Genomic DNA, 20,488 nt, shown 5'->3' on the forward strand with positions numbered 1-20,488 from the left:
ATCATGAAATTCGTAAGAATGGGTTTAAACTATTTGGAGCTTTACGGTGCTTTTCCTGGCATTCTGTCAGATATATATAGAAACATGTACTGTGCTGATGCCTAATGACTTAGCAGGCCCCTCGGGCATCATTCCACAGGATGGGACATTTCCTCTGCTGGCTTTTCCTGCGTCCTTTCCTGGTGGTGGGACTGTTATTCTCCCTGACAAGTAAAGAGTGGCAAGATCCTTTATTATAAAGAGCAATAGGTCTATATATAAATTTTTAAATGTATATACCTTCCTTATACCTTAATAATAATCCTTTTTTCTTTTGCTAAAATCCCTACTGTAATAGCATGGCTCAGAAGGAAAACACAGCTACATAATTTGCAAGATGAATCTTTTCAGCAAAACGGGAAAAAAGTTCCTTGTGTATAAAAATATCTAGTGATTGACATGTTACCAAATAGATTGCTATGTAATTTAGACTTTGATTTCTTTTCCTCATAGATGAAAAAAACCTTCATGATCAGGAGACCATTTTTCATTGTGAGATATGAAGCAGAGGCTTCTGTAGGGCAGTTAAAAGATGGAGGATGCTTGCTGAAAGGTGTCGCTTCCACGATGCTCTCCCCAGCCCATCTGTTATTTTCTGTCTACTGATTATTCCTACTGGCTTATTTGGAGAACACTGGCTTTTACTCTACTGGAGGTGGGGAGTCACTGGGGAAGCCTGGGCGGAGGAGTGCCACGATCTGACACCTGCTTTCACTGGATCTCCTGGCTGCTGTAATGAAACTCAGAATGTAAGAGGGCAAGGGCCAACTCTGGGAGATGTTAGGAGGCCAATGCAGTCATTCCGGGAGAGATGCTGGTGGCTTGGGCCAGGGTGGAGGTGGTGGACAATAGTCAGATTCTGGTTATATTTTGAAGGTAGAGCGACCAGCATTTGCTAATGGAGTGGATGCGGGATATGCAAGGAAGAGGTAAGTCAAAGATGGCACCAAGGTCTGTGGCCTGAGCAGCTGGAAAACAGAGCTATCATTTTCTGAGATGCACAAGACAGCAGAAAGAAAGTTTTGGGTACATTAAGTGGACATCTAGGTGGACTGGCTGGGGAGGTAGTTGGATATCAGAGTCTAGAGTTCAGGAGGTAAGTGCAAGCTAGTGATGTAAATGTGGGAGTCATCAGCACAGGGATGGCATTTAATGCCAGTAAACTGATGAGATCACCCAGAGAGTGAGTGCACAGTGAGAAGAGAAGAAGCCCAAGGACTGAGCCTGGGTGCTCTGCTGGTGATAAAGATCAGGGAGGCCAGGAGGAGGTAGCAAGGGAGACTGAGGAGTGATTGTTGAGGTAGGAAGAAAACCAAGAACGCCCTGGAAATCAAGGGAAGAAAGTGTTGTAAGGAAGAGGGTGTGATCAACTGTGTCATATGCGGCTGATAGAAGTAAGATGAACGGTGGGAAATTACCACTGGATTTAGCAATGTGGAGGTCATTCTTCAACGACAAGAGCGGCTTCTGGGGGAGTGATGGGGGTGGAAGCCTGACTAGAGTGGGTTCAAGATAGAATGGGAAGAGAGGAATTTGAGACATCATCTACAGGCAACTCTTTAAGGTTTTGCTATATAGAGAGAACAGAAAGCTGGAATAGTACCTGGGGATGTAAGTCAAGAGAGGTTTCAACTTTTTACATAATTGTAGATTCACATGCAGTTGTAAGAAATGATACAGAAAGATCCCATGTACCCTTTACCCAGCTTTCTTCAGTGGTAACTTTTTTTAAATGTGCTTTAGGTGAATGTTCACAGCTCAAGTTAATTTCTCATTCAAAGATTTATACACTTATTGTTTTGTGACATTGGTTGCAATTCCCATAATGTGAAAGAACACTGCCCCCTTCCACCCCAGGTTCCCGGTGTCCGTTCAACCAGTTCCTGTCCCTTACTGCCCTCTCATCATGCCTCCAGACAGGAGTCACCCATTTGGTCTCATATATCCGACTGAACCAGGAAACGCATTCTTCATGTGTATCATTCCTTGTCTTATGGTCCTGTCTAATCTTTGTCTGAAGAGTGGGCTTTGGGAATGGTTTCAATTCTGGGTTAACAGAGCCTCCGGGGGCCATGGTTTTGGGGGTTCCTCCAGTCTCTGTCAGACCACTAAGTCTGGTCTTTTTACGTGAATTTGAATTCTGTTCTACATTTTCCTCCTACTCTGTTCCGGACTCTCTGTTGGGTTTCCTGTCAGAGTGGTCATTGGTGGTAGCCAGGTACCATCTAGTTCTTTGGGTCTCAGGCTGGTGGAGTCTCTAGTTCATTTGGTCCTTTAGTCCTTTGGGCTACTATTTTCCTTGTGTCTTTGGTTTTCTTCATTCTCATTTGCTCTGAGTGGGATGGAACCATTAGATGTATCTCAGATGGCCGCTCACAAGCTTTTAAGACCCCAGACGCCACTCACCAAAGTGAGATACAGAACATTTTCTTTATAAACTATGTTATGCCAATTGAACTAGGTATCCACCGAAACTATGGTCCCCAGGCCCCAGCCAAAACTACTGTGTCCCTCAAAATGTTTGCATGTGTCTAGGAAACTTCTTTACTTTTGCTTTGGTCCAATGTTGCTGACTTATCCTGTATTGCTTGTTGTCCTTCCTTTCACCAAAATTGACCCTTGTCTACTGTCATCCACCCTCCTCACCCTTGTAACCATCAAAGAATGCTTTTTTCTGTGTTTAACCTTTTCTTGAGTTCTTGTAACAGTGGTCTCAGACGATATTTGTCCTTTTGCGACTGACTTATTTCACTCAGCATAATGCCCTCCAGATTCATCTATGTTGTGGTATGTTTTGCTGACTCATCATTGTTCTTTATCAGTGCATAGTATTCCATTGCGTGTACGTACCATAATTTGTTTATCCATTCATCTGTTGATGGGCACTTAGGTTGTTTCCATCTTTTTGCTATTGTGAATAGTGCTGCAATGAACATGGGTATGCATTTGTCTATTCGTGTGACGGCTCTTATTTCTCTTGGGTATATTTCTGGGAATGGGATTGCTGGATCATATGGTATTTCTATTTCTAGCTTTTTAAGGAAGCGCCGTATTGTTTTCCAAAGTGGTTGTACTGTTTTACCTTCCCACCAGCACTGCATAGGAGTTCCAATCTCCCCACAACCTTTCTAGCGTTTATTATTTTGTGTTTTTTGGATTAATGCCAGCCTCATTGGGGTGAGATGGAATGTCATTGTAGTTTTGATTTGCATTTCTTAATGGCTAATGATCACGAGCATTTCCTTATGTGTCTGTTAGCCACCTGAATGTCTTCTTTGGTGAAGTGTCTGTGGATATCTTTTGCCCATTTTTTAATTGGATTATTTGTCTTTTTGTTGTTGAGGTGTTACAGTATCTTGTAGATTCTAGAGATTAGACCCTGATCGGTTATGTTGTAGCCAAAATTTTTTTCCCAGTCTATAAGTGTTTTTTTACTCTTTTGGTGAAGTCTTTTGATGAGCGTAAGTGTGTGAGTTTTAGGAGCTCCCAGTTACCTGGTTTCTCTTCTGATGCGTGTGCATTGTTAGTTATGGTTTGTATACTATTTATGCCATGTATTAGGGCTCTTAACATGGTCCCTATTTTTTCTTCCATGATCTTTATCCTTTTAGATTTTATATTTAAGTCTTTGATCCATTTTGAGTTCGTTTTTGTGCATGGTGTGAGCTGTGGATCCTGTTTCATTTTTCTACAGGTGGACATCCAGTTATGCCGGCAGCATTTGTTAAAGAGGCTATCATTTCCCCATTTAACACACTTTGGGCGTTTGTCAAACATCAGTGGCTCTTAGGTGGATGGATTTACATCTGGGTTCTCAATTCTGTTCCATTGGGCTATATGTCTGTTGTTGTACCAGTGCCAGGCTGTTTTGACTACTGTGGTGGTATAATAGGTTCTAAAATCAGGTAGTGTGAGGCCTCTCACTTTGTTCTTCTTTAATGGTAACATCTTGCAAAACTCTACTACGTTATATTGACATTGATGCAATCCACCAGTCTTATTCAGATCTCCCCAGTTTTACTTGTACTCCTTTGTGTATGTATGTGTGTTCTATGCAATTGTATCACATGTGTAGGTTCGTATGTCCACCACCATAGTCAAGATACAAAACAATTCCATCATAAGAATTCCTCGTGTTGCCCTTTTTTAACTTCACCCACCTCCCTCCTGACCCTCACCACTGCCACACTTTTTGTCCCTAACCTGGCAACCACCAATTTCCTCTCCATTTCTGTAATTTTTTTGTTTAAAAAAATGTTGTATTAAATGGAATATAGTATGTAGCTTTTTTACATTGGCTTTTTTCAGTCAGCATAATTCCGTTGAAGTGCATCTATGTTGTGTGTGTCAGAAGTTTGCCCCTTTTTATTGTGAGTACTGTAGTATTCCATGGTATGGATGTACCACAGTTTATTTAACCATTCACCCACTGAAGGATGTCTGGATGGTTTCCGCTTTTGGGCTATTATGAATAAAACTGCTGTGAACATTCGTGTACAGGTTTTTGTGAGCGTAAGCTTTCATTTGTCTAGGATAAATGCCCAAGAGTATAACAGCACCAGGCATACTCCCACCTCGGGCCTTTCGACCAAGCTATTGTCTCTGCTTGGAGCACTCTTCCCCCAGCCATCCACCTGGCTTAACTCTCACCATCTTCAGGTTCTTGCTCAGACATCACTACCTCACTGAGGCCTTCCCTTCCCACACTGCTTAAGATGCCCCCCACGGACTCCTGGGCCCTCCCTAACCGCTTCACTGTCTTGTCTTGTTTGCACGTCCTGCTACCTGACATACTAGTATTTATTTGATCATGGTTGGTCTCCCCCGCATCCATCCAGAGCGTGAGCCCCATGCAGGAGCCTGTCTTGTTCACTGCTGACCTCGACACCCGCAGCCGTGTCTGGCTCACAGTCACCATGTTGCATGGATATCGGAAGTGAGAGCGTCCTGGCTGTGCTGTTTCCTGGCAGTGGGCTTCCTTCAGGGCACCTCACTTAACCTATAGACCTCAGGCCCCTCCTCTGTTAGGGGGTTGATGTCCCCCCTCAGAGGGCGAGGCAAGGCAGAGCACGCGGCACAGCAGATGCAGCCAGTCTCCGGTGTCAGGCGCCCTCCAGGGGAAGCGAGTGTGCTGCTGCCTTTTCAGATGGGGCCCACACCTCTAGTCACCATCTCCCTTATGGGCCCAGGACCTGACCAGTCCTAAAAATGATCAGTTGCTAGATTTCCAAGAATTCGTGATTTCCAGAGCTGCCTTCTTCCTAGTTCTCCCTCCCCCATCTACCTGTACAAAATATGAAGAGCCAGCCCCCAGTAACCACTGGAATCGCTAGGTGATGGCTTGACCCTTTACAGCTGAGTGCACCCCTGGCCCTTCCGCTGCTTGCTGACCTTTCAGAATCCCTCTTGGAGGCCCTGTCTGGTTTTTCCCAAGGTGGTGCGGTACAGGAGAAAGATGTCACAGTGCTTCCATAAAGATTACGGCTTTGGAAACCCTGTGGGGCAGCTCAGCCCTGTCCTATAGAGTCACTGTGAGTCAGAATTGACAGCAATGGGTTTTTTTTTTTTTTTTTTTTTTTTGGTTTAGTGTGTGTGGTGCCAATAAAAGAGTGAAAACAAGCATTTACCAATTTGTTTAGAACTTCTCCTATATCACCACTATTTGGGGCGGGCAAGCGGTTGTACCTATTTTTATTGTAATTACTCATTCTCTGCTACCTCATTAAGCTTGTGTTCTTTCAAGCGTGAATACCTGGCTGAATCTGCATAACCTCTTATTATCAGGCTACCTTTGTTCACACACAAAAGTTCGCACTTACAGCTCTCCCACCAGTCTCCTTTTGTAAATAATTTAAATTTTATTTTCTCAAAGTAGAAAGAAATGTGCTGTCATGCTGGTTCTGCAGTTTCCTTGTTTTGCTGGATTGCAAGTCCCTTAAAAAAAAAAAATCCCTTAGCGTCACGCAAATGTTCTGTGTCCCCAAATCCAAGGTATACAGGCAGCTCTTCGTTGAGAAGGGGGGGGCTAGTGTGAACGCCAGCCACCCTCCACCCCAGGCACTCCTGACCTGCCTCCACCGGGGACTTGTTCATACACCCTAGCCTCAGTTTCCCCACGTTAGTGAGGCCATTGCCTTATGCTTTAGAAATATTATGAGTATGACTTTGAAGGTGAAAGTTCTCCCCCACTCTACACCCCATTATCATGCTAAAAGCAGAAACTGAGTGGAAAATAAATTTTCGAGACATTTTAAATTATTCCCTGCTTGTCTTTCGAAGGCAAAATTCAGATAAGAAGGCTTATCAATTATACTTTTGTTTCTACTCACAAACTCATGACTACCCACTGAAAGGCCTCTTGTTCTTCACTAAAACATTGTTTACAGTGTTTGAATGGCAACAGATGCCGGGTTTGGTATTTGGAGGGTACATTTATTCCCTGGGGAAAGAAGTAACAGTTTGAGATGGGGCAGGGCTTGATGTGAGAGAATGCTTCTCAGAATGAGAAGCATTTAATTTTGCCCCAGTTCTAAATGAGCGTCCCTAGTTCTTATTCTGTGGCTGAAAATAATTATGGTTACTGGAACTTTCGACAGAAAGATAAAAAGAAATTTGCAGCTTAGGGTGTTTGGTTTGAAACGAAAACAGGAGTGATGAGTTGAGACTTGGACTTAAAAAAAAAAATTTCGTTTTAAAAGGACAGCAGTACGATTCATAGGCTTGTCTTTGCTATCTTGATGTTTAATCCAGATCCCTGGGGGGTTGGTTCTCGTCAGCACATTTCCACAGAGCAGGTGGCCTGGCCTGGGCACACCAAACTTGGCAAATCTGTGTGCCAGGGAGGGGGTTTCAGCTGGGAGCCAGGCTTATCTTCAAGGCCAAATTGGCTATTCATTCTAAAACACAGAGTAACACATTTCTGTTAGAAATAAAGATTCCTATTCTCTGGAATTCCTTGGACGTGGGGCGGAGGGGGGCGGCGAGGGACACGCAGAAGTGCCTTGTGATAACATTATAATTCTACTAGGATCGGAGCTACAAAGATGAATTTACCCTCTAAAAATTTCTAATTCTAGAAAACTGCGTTTCTATCACTGCAAAAGGATTTTGTTTCCAGAGGATTATGCTTTTGAGCAAGAGCTTTGGAATGAGGGAGACGAAGATTGAGAGATGATAATGTGAAATGGCAGTTCTCAAGTTCAAGGAAGCAAAACAAAAGACGAGCCCCATGGGGGCACTTTATTGCCTGTCTGTAACAGAGAGTAGGTGCTGGCATTTAAGCAGAAGTCAGCAGTGTCTCTGCCCTGAGTGAAGAATGTAGAGCTGAGTAAAAGGAGGCTTAGCCCGTGTATTCATTACCACTGACGGAAATGCAGGGAGAATGTTAATCCATCAGGTGTTTATGGCTAGGAAAGCTGGGTTGTATTACTGGGATCACAACAAGCGTAGCTGGTATAGATGGTTGACCTGTAGTATGTTTGTGTCTATAGCGGGGAGGGGGCAGAGTGTGGACTATGTCACAGAGTTATGTAAAATAACTGGAGTGATCAGAATTGTTTTAAGCAAATGTGCAGCTAGAAGAGCGAGTGGTAACGCCCTGCAGTCTTACTGAACGTTGAGTAAGAAAATCATGGCAGATTTTGGGTCTGCTCTGGAAATGTTCTAAAACCAGACTGTTCGTGCAGTGAGCCATTTTGAACGTAGCTTGCTACGTGTTTGGAGAGAAACACATACCCTTTTATTAGGTGAAGGAAACAAACTCTTTGAGCTGCAGTATCACTTTGGGTGTTTAATTGCTGGGTTTAACAAATCACAGCTGCAGAAGTTAAATTCTTGACAGGATTCTTTATTCAGCTATTTTCCCCTTGCCCCATTACATTTCAGATTTATGGTCCACATCATGTCTAGAGCCAGCAGTAAGCTCGCTCTTTTCCTCTGCGGCTGTTACGTGGTTGTCCTGGGAGCCCACGACGGGAAGCATCGCGAGGCTGAAGGTCACGTGGCTGAATATTACACGGCTGCCGTCTATGAGCATCAGTCGATCTTGAGTCCAGACCCTCTAGCTCTCACCACCCGAAAGGAGGCCTTGGAGCTAATGAACCAGAACCTCGACATCTATGAACGGCAAGTGATGGCTGCAGCCCAAAAGGCAAGAAGCACTCCCCAGTGTACCATGAGCTGACCCCCAGAACAGAGCAAACTGCTCTTTAACTCTTGCTCAGGGACTGGGGAACATTAGGCTCCTACAGCCCCCCTGGAAAACCAGCCCGGCTAGTAGGGCCGAGGTCCCTGGGTGCAGCAGGCAGTTTGCACTAAACTGTTAACCTGAAGCTTGGCAGTTTGAACCCACCCAGCAGTGCAATGGAAGAAGGGCCTGGCGATCTGCGTCGATAAGGATTACGGCCAAGAACCCCCTATGGAGTACTTCTACTCTGCCATGCATGGGGCTGCCAGGAGTCAGACTCGACTTGATGGCAGTGGGTTTGGCTTTTTTGGTTAGTAAGCCTGAGTTTAATTAGTCAGTTGGCTAGAATCTTGCTACTCAGAGAGTGGGTCATGGACAGCAGCAGCATCCCCTGGGGGCTGTTGAAATGCAGAGCCTCAGGCCCTAGCCCGGACCCACTGAATCAGAGTCTGCATTTTAGCCAGAACCCTGGTGATGTGTTTGTACTTTCAAGTTTCAGAAGCCCGGGCCTAGATCCCCGGTTCTCCAGTGTGGCTACACAGAGGAATCACCTGACCAGCTAACCAGTGTGGAGGCCCAGGCCCTGCCTGAAATTCTGTTGTAATTGGTCCGGGGCGTGGTTTAGGCATTAGGAGTTTTTAAAGCTCTACCAGGGCTACTAAGGTGCAGAAAACTTTGAGAACCACCGGGCATGATGGCCTTTCACCCTCTCTGAGGCATGCCGAGCTTAACTAAATGGTAAGCACCTACAGAGAAGCCCTGGTGGCACGATGGTTAAGTGCTTGGCTGCTAACCCAAAGGTTGGTGGTTCAAACCCACCCAGCTGCTCTGTGAGAGAAAGGCTTGGTAAACTCCTCCCATAAAGATTTCAGCCTAGGAAACTGTATGGGGCAGCTCTCCTCTGTCCTATAGGGTTGTTATGAGTTGGAAATTGACTCAGCAGCACACACAACAACAACAACAAGCATCCATAAAACTGCAGTTCGTTGCCTTCAGATTATTTAGGGCTCATTTCTGGCCTCTAGCCACTCCTTGGAAACTCTATGGGGCAGTTCTCCTCAGTCCTATAGGGTCGCTATAAGTCAGAATTGACTTGATGGCAGTGGGTTTGGGTTTTTCTGGTCTCTGTGCCAGGCTGTGAACAGTCTGAGACCTCTGTCCAGACAGAACCAAGCCCAAAAGGACAAGGAGAAGGTGGGTGCCAGCCTTTGTGTAGGCTTCCTGCTTGGCACACGTTTTCCACTCCTGCCGGAAGGGCGGGGAGAAGGGGACGCGACCCCTGGGCAGAGCCGGAAATGCCAGAGCCAGATGTTCCTGTAAGAGATGCCCTGTTGGGAAACCCATAACCAAAGGAAAGTTTGGGCCTTAACCCTGGTGGTGGGGTGCCTAGGGCGGGCTGCGCTGCCTCAACAGGAAGTAGAGTTGAGGTGAGCGAAACTTCCATGGTGTCTCTGAGTTTAAAGGTCAAAACCAGTCATGCCAGCAGGTCCTGCCCCAGAAAGTGCCTTTCTGTGATCAGGGAGATAAGGATTGCCTGGACAGCCGCCATCTATTGTTACATTTAAACATTTCAGCCTAAAAGATATATAACCAGTTGCCATCACTCGATTCTAACTCATGGCAACTCCATATGTGTCGGAGTAGGACTGTGCTCCATACGGTTTTCAATTGCTGATTTTTCAGAAGTAGACTGCCAGGCCTTTCTTCAGCAGTACCTCAGGGCAGACTCAAACCTCCAACCTTTTGATTAGCGGCCAAGTGCACTAACCATTTGTACCACCCAGGAACTTCACAAGAAATATATGCATGTCTGATGGTGGAAGGAAGTTGAAAGACCTGGTCTAGCTTCTTTTCTTCTGATGAATGAAAATCCCCTTTGTCCCTAACCTACTGTCCAGTTTCTCTTTGAATCCCTTCAGTGGCCCAGAACTTGTTGTCTCACAGGCCCACACATCCCAACTGAGGACAATTGAAACTTCTAGAAAAGTCTTCCTTTCAACAAGCAGCAGTGGGCCTCCCTGTAACAGCTACCCATTGTTCTGTCCTCAGAGCTAAACAGAACAGACTGAGCCCCTTTGCCAGGCCTGCCATCCTTCCCACATGTAAGGACAGCCATCACGGCTCCCCAAGATGTCTCTCCTTCTGGCTCTATGTCCCCAGTCCCTTCCACAGTTCCTTAGGTTATGTGGTGTCCAGCCCCTCCGCTAAAGACTTGCCATTTTATCTCTGTGCCTGGAACTGCACGCAGTTCTCCAGACTATTGGTCAAGGGCAGGGCGGAGGGGAACTCACACCTCCCTCATTCTAGGCATTGTCCCCAGGAAACATTTGGCAGCCACATCTCACTGTGGTTCATGGCACCTGCCGTCAAATGAAGCCCCTGAACCTTTTCACACACACAGCCACGCTGCTGCCATTGCCATCCCGTATTTACACAGTTGATTGATTTAATCTGAGGGCAGGACTTCACATTTGAGCTTGTTGGGCTATTTGGGGATCTCTCCTGACATCCAGCATATCGGTTACGTTCACGTCATTCACAAACTTGATACACACCTCATTTATGTCTGCGCTGAAGTCAGTGTAAAAAAATCCCGAGCTGTGACCTCAGACCTCCTGATGACGCCGATCCCCCCAAGGGTATCCTCTGGGTAGAGGTGTAGGCTTGCATGGTGCTGAGCCCGCACCTGAAATGTCACCCACCTCTCACTGCTCCATGCTGTCCACAGACCCTCCTCAGACATTTGTCCAATGCCATACTGAAACCCAGGGGCTGTGACTGTAACAGTCCCCTGCTTTAGCATTTTAATCCTGTTGCCATTGAATCACTTCCAACTCATGGTGACCCCATGTGTTACACAGCTGAAATGCCCCATAGGATTTTCTTGGCTGTCTTTATGGAAGCAGTTTGCCAGACCTTTCTTTCGCAGAGCCACTGGGTGGGTTTGAATCACCAGCCTGTAGGATAGCAGACTATTCCAAACTGCTTGTACCACCCAGACTCCTTAGTATTTTAATAACCTGCCCAGAAAAGTGATGAGGCTAGTCTTGTATAACATGTTTTTGTTGACCCCATGCACACTGCAAGAGATCATTCCTTCTCTGTTTGTGGTCCAGGAACAGGACAAAGTTGTTGATGTGATCTTTTTTAGTGCTTGCAGATATCTTGGCTCCCTTACATGGTTCTGTGTGTTAAAGCAACTTCTAAGGCAAATTGGCAGCAAGCATGTGTCAAAGTTTTATATCAAGCTTGCTGTAAGGGCAGAGTTCCTGAACAAGCCAACTGGAATATTTCTCTCTTGGTAGAGGCATTTATAGAGGGAAAAAGAAGTCCAGCTTAAAAATGATTAGGCTGGTAGGTCAACTGGGTTGGTAACCTTAATTCCTCAGGGAGTTCCTGATCTCATTAAGGTCTACCAGAAAATTTCTCAGGCCTTTTATCAGAATGTTAATTACTTCCTACAGAGGATTGCTAACCACATCAGCCCCAGAGTTCTGTCCCAGGTCACGTGTTTCCTCTCCTTACTCCTGGCCTATCTGTGCTCAGGGAATGCAACTTCATTTTAATATCAATTCAATATGCATACATAGCCTACACGTTATTCTCCATAGTAAACCATTTAGTGCTCTCAAAGTTTTGTTTCCTTTTTAAAAAGGATAATATATGTCCAAGTGTAATTTTGAAAAAAAGTTAAAAACATGTCATATAGAATGAATGCATACTGAAGCATTTATTCAACTCATGACTTAGGGAAGCAGTAAGGTGGTGAAGCTGGTTCAAAAGAGAATTTGAGGAGGAGAAATGTGTATGTTAGTCAAATGAATGCAGAAATGAGTTTGCTAACAGATATAAAACCGGTTAATGTCCTCCTGGGCCGTAAGACTGTAATCTCTGGGTTGATCTTTTACTGAATAACCAAACCAGTGGTTCATTGTGTAGATAATTAAGTAATCCTTGAGTGAGCCTGGTGAATACTACCCCAGTATGACTTTGAAAGGGCATGCCTGGATCTTCTTGCTTTATTTCCAAGCTTTCAATCATTATTCTTTACACATTCGTTGCTAAGTGTGCCGTGAAATGAACAGTCTCGTACTCTGCCGGAGGGTGTGTACATTGCTATAATCTTTTTGGAAAGCTACTTGGCAATATGTGTTAAGAACTTAAAATTTTTCATACCTTTTAGCTCAGTAACTCTATTTTTAAGACTTTATTCTGAAGAAACAGAGATTCAAAGATTCATGCACAACACTCATTCAGTTAATGTTTTGAGCACTCTGTGTGCAGATGGTCACCACAGTGTTCTTTTTATTACAAAAAAGTGGGAACAATTCAGATGTCCAACAATAAAAGATAAACTCCAGTGCATCTTATTAAATACAGTGCAGCCATTACGAATGATATTTTTGAAGGTTCTTGATGTCCCATGTGGTGGGAAAAATCAAGATACAAAGCCACTTGTTATTACCGTAGTTATATTTTTTATACATACATTAATAAGGCTAAATTTTACCGGAATCCTGTGATAATGGAAAAAAAACGACGGTTAAACAAATCCCCCCACCCTTTGTGTTCAGGAAAATGACTTACTGCAGATAAGTAGGGCTTTGAACTGGTTCTTCCCGGCTTGGTCGTGGCCAACTAAGTGAAACTGGAAAAGACCCAAATGCTTAAAATTTGGGTGATCTGGAGCCATAACCAGAATGGGAAAAATGATGGGTCAAAGCCCCGGAGTGGGAGACCCGGGAGAGGCATAGTGAGCCCTTTAAGGACCCCGATGCTTGAGACTGGATTATTGCCAGGACTTAGGAGCGTGACACACATTCAAAGTGGAGCAGTTGGCCGCCATTTTTGAGCAAGGCACTGCTGTTTCCAAGTGTTTGCAGAATCGAGGGGCAAGAGAGTTGGTTGCTATGCATCACATACACTGCTCTTGTTTTCTAAGAAGAAGATGAAGTTTTTCGTATAGCTTACTTTTTCCCATTTCAGTTATGGTTCTGGTTCACCCAAATTTTAAAAATTCAGGTCTGTTCTGGTGTAGCTTTCTTGGCCGTGGCTGAACCAAGAAAAACCAGTTCAAAGCCCTGCATAACTACTGTTCCCATGTGATCTAGACAAGACTTAAGGACGTACCTTGTTTACCTGTGACAAGGCCAGACACAGACCCTCCAAATTCCCATTCCTTGCCTCATAAATGAGTAACCAAACTTCTTGTCACCACTGATCAATCAGAAACAAAGTGCCTCTTAACCAAACTTTGGTTAACTTTCTCTCTTTCTCCCAAGTCCTTGAACTTTGACCCATCCTCAGTCTGAGCCAACCTACTCCCCCTCTTTAAGGGCCCCACCCAGAGAGCAGGCTGGCCTTATTATAAAACATTCTTACTATCCGATGATGTCACCCACTCAATTCACTTCCTCACAGCTAGGTTTTTTCAAGCCTTGTTTACTCTCAGTCTCTATAAGAGAAAAACACTGTTTAACTCCAGACACTTGCTGATCTTATGGTCAGAGTGTTCTCCCTGTTACAATATTCCCTCCCCCTATTGTAATGAGCCCAGGTTGTGCAGTGGTTAAAAGCTATGGCTGCTAACTTAAAAAGTCAGCAGTTTGAATCCACCAGCCAATCCTTGAAAATTCCATGGGGCAGTTCTGCTCTCTCCTGTAGGGTCGCTATGAGTCGGAATCGATTGGACAGCAATGGGTTGGGTTTGGTTCCTATTGTAATAGTCCCTTTCCCCATTTTCATTCTGGATAAAGCTTCTTCATATCAAAGTCTGGATTTATTTTTTTATTTGACAACATGAATATATATACATCTATATATGCATTGTATGTGTGTGTATTTATTTTTTAAGGGAAAATAATGAAAATAACCAAAATATTAACAAGTACCTTTATGTTCATGTTCGGTAACCTGAAAAGCTGCACTATATGAATGGTCTTCCTCAGGACTGGAGACAGTCTCATTAACAACCTGATATATGCAGATGACACAATCTTGCTGAGAGTGAAGAGGACTTGAAGCACTTAACTAATGAAGAGCAAAGACTACAGCTGTATTGAAGATATGGGTTACACTCAACATAAAGAAAACAAAAATCTCACAACTGGACTAGTAAGAAACATCATGACAAACGGAGCACATATTGAAGTTGTCGAGGATTTCGTTTTACTTGGATCCACAGCCAACACCCATGGAAGCAGCAATCAGGCAAACAGCGATGTATCCCATTGGGCAAATGTGCTGCAAAAGACCTCTTTAAAGTGTTAAAGAACAAAGATGTCGCTTTGCGCCCTAAGGTGTGCCAGACCCAAGCCATGCTATTTTCATTCGCCTCATATGCATGCAAAAGCTGGACAGTGAACAAGGGAGGCCGAAGAATTGATGCCTTTAAATTATGGTGTTGGCGAAGAATATTAAATATACCATGGACTGCCAGAAGAACAAACAAATCTTTCTTGGAGGAAGTACAGCCAGAATGCTCCTTAGAAGCAAGGATGGTGAGACTTCATCTGACATACTTTGGACATGTTATCAGGAGTAACCAGTCCCTGAAGAAGGACATCATGCTTGGTAAAGGAGACGGTCATTGAAAAAGAGGAAGACCCTCAATGAGATGGGTTGACACAGTGCAACAATGGGCTCAAACACAGTAAAGATCATGAGGGTGGCACAGGACCTGGCAGTGCTTTGTTCTGTTGTACATAGTGTCGCTATGAGTCAGAAATGACTCGATGGCACCTGACAGCAGCAGGCTTCATGCTATAGGAAAATGAATTCTTCCTTTATATTTTCTGTTTTCTAAATTTTCTACAATTAAACTTTTAAAGCTTCTATAACCAGAAAAAAAAAAATGAACAGAGAGTTTGTGGTGCATTCCGGAAAGAAATGACTCAAACTGCCTGCTATTTTAAATTATTCATGCCCCTCTGTCTTTCTTCTCCACCTTCCACAGCAGGCCTGAAGATCCCTGTGTGACATTTTAAGCCCTGTAAGTGGAGAGCACCAGAAGAATGAGGCCCTGGCGCTGAGGCTGAGGGCTGCCCTGTAGCTTTGGATATCCTTATCTTGCTGCATACGTCATGTGGAGCCTCAGGCCACCCCGGTCAGGGAGCCAAGGGTGTCCCTGGGGTGTGTAAAAAGGCCGTTAGGGCAGTCAGGGTTCTGAAAGGAACCTCTGAATTCCCAGTTGGGAAATTTCGATTTAGAGTGGTCTTTGTTTCCATGCTGAAATCAATACACTTGGCTGTTAACCTCCAGCCCAGGGAGTCCCAGCCTTGGATGCACATTAGAATCACCTGGGGACCTTTAAACAAATTTAATTGAATCTGACTTTTTAGGGGTGGGGCCAAAGCATCAGTGTTTTTTCAGAAATTCTCCATCTAACTCTGATGCACATTGACTGGAAATACCAATCTATTAAAAGGCCCAATATTCCGGCCTTTGTAATTGGACCTCATCTCCCATTGCACAAGAACTCCAAACCCTTCTTTACTCTGTGCTTGGCAAACTCCCTTCAAACAAGCTCCCACATTCCTCCTTCCTGACATGCCCCCCAGCACAGTCAATGGGTGTTGCTAGAGGACTTTGTTCCCTCAGAATTAGGCCAAGAGAGACATCTTCCCAAAGACTAAGACCCCTGATGAGAGTCTAGCCACTGTCTTTGTACTTCTGGTCACTGACTCTGAGTAGTAACTGCTTGATGGTTGTTGAATGAATGAAGAAAAAATGAACAAATGAATGAAATGCTTCTTGTCATCTAACAGACTATTCTTTGATGTTTTCACATACAGGGTGTACAGATTATAGTGTTTCCAGAAGATGGTATTCATGGGTTCAACTTTTCAAGAACATCCATATACCCATTTCTGGACTTCATGCCGTCTCCCCAGTTGGTGAGGTGGAACCCATGTCTGGAGCCTCACCGGTTCAATGACACGGAGGTGTGTGAGAATCCCAGCCTTCCTCCTCAATAAACAGAGGTCATGTGCAGATGAACCCACCCAGGGACGAAAAGCCAAGACAGTGTTATCTGAGATCGAAGGGAGACCCTAGGATCGTAGAAATCAAACCCAGACTCCATCTGCCACCCATTCCTTCAGTTAAAGAATGTCTGGTATTACAAGGCATTTACTCATCTATGGATCTTTCTATTTATTAATCACACACAAAAAATACGTGGTTATAAAAAACCACACAGAAGTAAAAAGGTGAAAGCCCACTTTCCGCATATTCCACCCTCACCCTTCCCTTCCTAGAGAAACTCCCATCGGCAATTTGGTGTACATCCAGTGATACTCTTTTCAGTGCATTTCATAGTTTTGACGGCCTCTTTTTTAGCATGCTATATGCTAACATTTTTAAATTAAATTTTTTATAATGTTGGTATTATGAGCAATGTTTTAATGAATGTCCTTATATACATAGTTTTGTAAACATGTCCAACTTTTTCTGTAAGATAAAATACCTAGAAATGGAGTTTCTCAGTCAAACGATAGACTCGTAATTATTTTAAAGAGTGCCAAATTTCCCCTTCAAAACACTTGGTATTCACTTTATGTTGTTATCTGCCATTGAGTTGATTCTGACTCAGAGCTACCGTACAGGACAGAGTACAACTGCCCTTTAGGGTTTCCTAGGCTGTAATCTTTACAGGAGCAGATCACCAGGTCTTTTCTCCCGAGGAGTGACTGGTGATTCAAACCACCAACCTTTTGGTTAGTAGCTGAGTGCTTAACCATTGCCTGTTTTCCCACCTATTGGTCGGTGCAGCATAGAATCAGTCTTTTGAATTTTTGCCAATCTGATAGAGGTGAAAAATGATATTTCATTATTGTTTTAATTTTCATTTCCCTGTTACTAATGAGGTTGAGCATCTTTTCAGATGTTTATTGGCCATTTGTATTTATTCTTCCATGAATCACCTCTTCATATCCTTTGCACATTTTCAGTAATGGTTGCCTTTTTCTTATTGATTTATAACGTATATATTATGGGCATAATATAAGTGTACTCTTCCATTAAAAAACTTAAGGCAAAAGGCAGAACTTTAAAGATCCTTTTATTAATACTTCTTTCTCTCTAGGTCCTCCAGCGCCTGAGTTGTATGGCCATCAGGGGACAGATGTTCCTGGTGGCGAATCTCGGCACAAAGCAGCCTTGTCATAGCAGTGACCCAGGGTGCCCAAATGATGGGAGATACCAGTTTAACACGAATGTTGTGTTCAGTGATAATGGAACCCTTGTTGACCGCTACCGCAAACACAACCTCTACTTTGAGGCAGCTTTTGATACCCCTCCCAAAGTGGATTACATCACCTTCGATACCCCATTTGCTGGCAAGTTTGGCATCTTCACTTGCTTTGACATATTATTCTTTGACCCTGCCATCAGGCTCCTCAGAGACTCCGGGGTGAAGCATGTTGTATACCCAGCTGCCTGGATGAACCAGCTCCCACTCTTGGCAGCTATTCAGATTCAACACGGCTTTGCCATTGCCCTTGGCGTCAACATTCTGGCAGCTAACATCCACCACCCATCTTTGGGGATGACAGGGAGTGGCATATACACCCCTCTGCGTTCCTTTTGGCACCACGACATGGAAAACCCTAGAGGTCACCTTGTAGTTGCCCAGGTAGCTAAAAATCCACTGGGTCATACTGGTACAGAGAATGCAACAGGTAAAATGAGCCCATCTCATACTAAGTTTTTAAAAATCTTGGCAGGCGATCCATACTGTGAGAAGGATGCTCAAGAAGTCCATTGCGAAGGAGCCGCCAAGTGGAACATGGACACTCCTCCCATGTTTCAGTCTGAGATGATGTATGACAATTTCACCCTTGTCCCTGTGTGGGGAAAGGAAGGCCATCTCCAAGTGTGTGCGAATGGCCTCTGCTGTTCCTTACTTTATCAGAGGCCCAACCTATCCACAGAGCTGTATGCCCTGGGGGTCTTTGATGGCCTTCACACAGTGCATGGCACTTACTACGTTCAAGTCTGTGCCCTGGTCAAGTGTGGGGGGATTGGCCTTGATACCTGTGGGCAGGAGATCACAGAGGCCACCGGGATATTTGAGTTTCACCTCTGGGGGAACTTCTCCAGTTCCTATATCTTTCCTCTGTTTCTGACCTCAGGGATGACCCTGGAAACCCCTGACCAGATTGGCTGGGAGAATGACCACTATTTCATGGAGAAGAGTGGGCTGTCCTCAGGCCTGGTGACAGCAGCTCTCTATGGGCGGTTGTATGAGAGGGACTAGGGGAAGCGTGTGAGGTGGATGCTGGCCGCCACGTGGACAGCTGTACTTCACAGGCCACAGGTCAAAAGCACTGTGACCTCCTCTCTACCCCAAAGGCGGGAACCACTTCTGCAGCATCAGATCTCACCCTGGGAACTATGGAAAGAAGTAGGAGATGCAGATTCCCTCAGCATTTTTTCTCTTGAACATGAATTACTGAGACATGTTCTGGTATTTTCTACTCACATTTGTCTGTTTCAAGCCACATCTTCCTCCCAAGAAATCTCTCAGTACACAATTGGTTTTAAGAGCTCAAACAAAAATAAATGTCAATTTATATTTTACATATTCACAAAGCAGGGTTTTGTTTGTTTTCTTTTCTTGTTCTTGTTGATCAAGTGACACCCAGGAATTATAACCATTTTGCATGCCTCCAACATTCTCTAAAGTAAGAACCAAACTCTTAAGGCAAAAGCTGTATTAGAAGTGACTGTTGTAGGGACCTTTCTCATCACGATTGACTAGAACTCTCTTCAAATGAAATGGTAACACCAGAGCCACCAACGACATCAGAAATGTGGCCTGTGAAGCAGCTTTTAAAAATGTGAAAGAAGTTTTTCTCACATCTGCCTGTCAGTACATGGAACGTGTCAGGCAGGACTCAGGATAACTGGAAAGAAAGTGCAGTGCCCCGGACAGAGAGAGAGAGAGAGAGTGGGACTGGAAAAAAGCATTGGAGAGAGAGGGGCAGCCACGGAATGTTATGAGTAATAGAATTTTTTCTGTACAACGTGTCTCACCCAGGAATCCAGGGATCTTAGTCATGCTAGCTTTGACCTACCAGCCACTCCAAGGGAAACAATATGGCGGTATGCTTCCATAAAGATTACAGCCTTGGCAGCTTTGGCAACCCTATGAGGCATTTCTGCTCTGTCTTACAGGGTTCCTATGAGTTGGAATCGACTCAATGGCAATGGGTTTGGTTTGGGATTTTGGAAAGTTGCCCAACCTCGCAGAATAGAATGATCCTGGTATAATTCAATCCACAGCCCCACACAAGGGTCTCCCCTCTGCAGAGAAGCACGGTGCCCCATAAAGATAAGTGGCAGCTAGTATGCTTCATTCATTTATGAATCACTCACCAGGCATTTACGGAGCACCCACTAGGTACAGAGTCGGGGCTCCCACTCTTCCCATATGCAAAGTCGTCGGTGGGAGAAGAGTTGCAGGCACCTCATATTCAGTGCGGTGAAGACGTTTGTAGGCCACTGGTTTCTGTATTATTTGTACCCAACATTTCAAACCCATTTAAAAAAGGATTTTGACTCTGCCCAGTAACTGTCAGATAACTTTTTAAGTAGACAATTGATAACCTGTGATTAGCCTCTTAACCGCTGTAGCTATTTAGTTCTGTCTTCTTTTTAAATTGATTTTTTTTAACTGCCTATGCTCCATATATAAATACAGAATTGTATAAAGTAAAAAATGAAAATTTTCCTCCCTCAGTGTGGTCTTGCAGATCCTTTTCCAGCTTTTAGGCAGGAGAATTCAGAGCATAGATTCTAGAGCAGATGGACCGCGTTTACATTCTTGGCCTCACAGCTTACTCCTCGCTGTGTAGACCTTGGACAATGTATTTCAACCTTGCTGTGGCCCACTTTTCTCATTTGTGAAATGGTACTGAGTGATCCCTGTGGGAAAGCCACAGAGGCAGCCTCATCGGCTGGCTAACTGCAGCCTCACAAAGGCCTGGAATGAGTCAAGTCTTCAGGGTAAGCAGGAACAACTCAGAATTCCTGAGGAGGCCCTGAGGTTCCCCGGCGCCCTGGGAAGTCCCCCTGGACTGGGAGTGGCCGACTCCCACCCAGATGGCGGTGCTCACCCTGGCTGACGCAGAGCGGCCGGGCGGGAGGAGTGAGCTGGCGGGCGGAACGTGGCTCCGGATGTGGTGGTGGCCGCCCACTCCGCTCTGCTTCCCTGCCCAAACCCCAGGGAAACAAATTATTTAAAAAATGCGTATCATTGCT

At 44.6% G+C, this 20,488-nt stretch overlaps 1 protein-coding gene across 3 annotated transcripts in view; it reads left to right on the forward strand.

Annotated features, from left to right (window-relative positions):
* The window catches only part of BTD (biotinidase), a 44,372-nt gene extending 25,432 nt beyond the window's left edge, over positions 1 to 18,940 (forward strand). For 2 of the 3 annotated variants that reach the window (XM_049870993.1, XM_049870994.1), the window contains exons 2-4: positions 7,924 to 8,188; positions 16,018 to 16,167; positions 17,310 to 18,940. In XM_049870993.1, the coding sequence (XP_049726950.1) occupies positions 7,928 to 8,188; positions 16,018 to 16,167; positions 17,310 to 18,482 (1,584 nt within the window). In that variant the 5' untranslated portion in view covers positions 7,924 to 7,927 and the 3' untranslated portion in view covers positions 18,483 to 18,940. The remainder of the gene's footprint in view (positions 1 to 7,923; positions 8,189 to 16,017; positions 16,168 to 17,309) is intronic. The other variant, XM_049870992.1, reaches the window with a different exon arrangement.
* Positions 18,941 to 20,488: the final 1,548 nt, after the last annotated feature.

The sequence above is a fragment of the Elephas maximus genome, chromosome 27, assembly GCF_024166365.1.
Source record: "Elephas maximus indicus isolate mEleMax1 chromosome 27, mEleMax1 primary haplotype, whole genome shotgun sequence".
In the NCBI taxonomy this organism is placed as follows: domain Eukaryota; kingdom Metazoa; phylum Chordata; class Mammalia; order Proboscidea; family Elephantidae; genus Elephas; species Elephas maximus.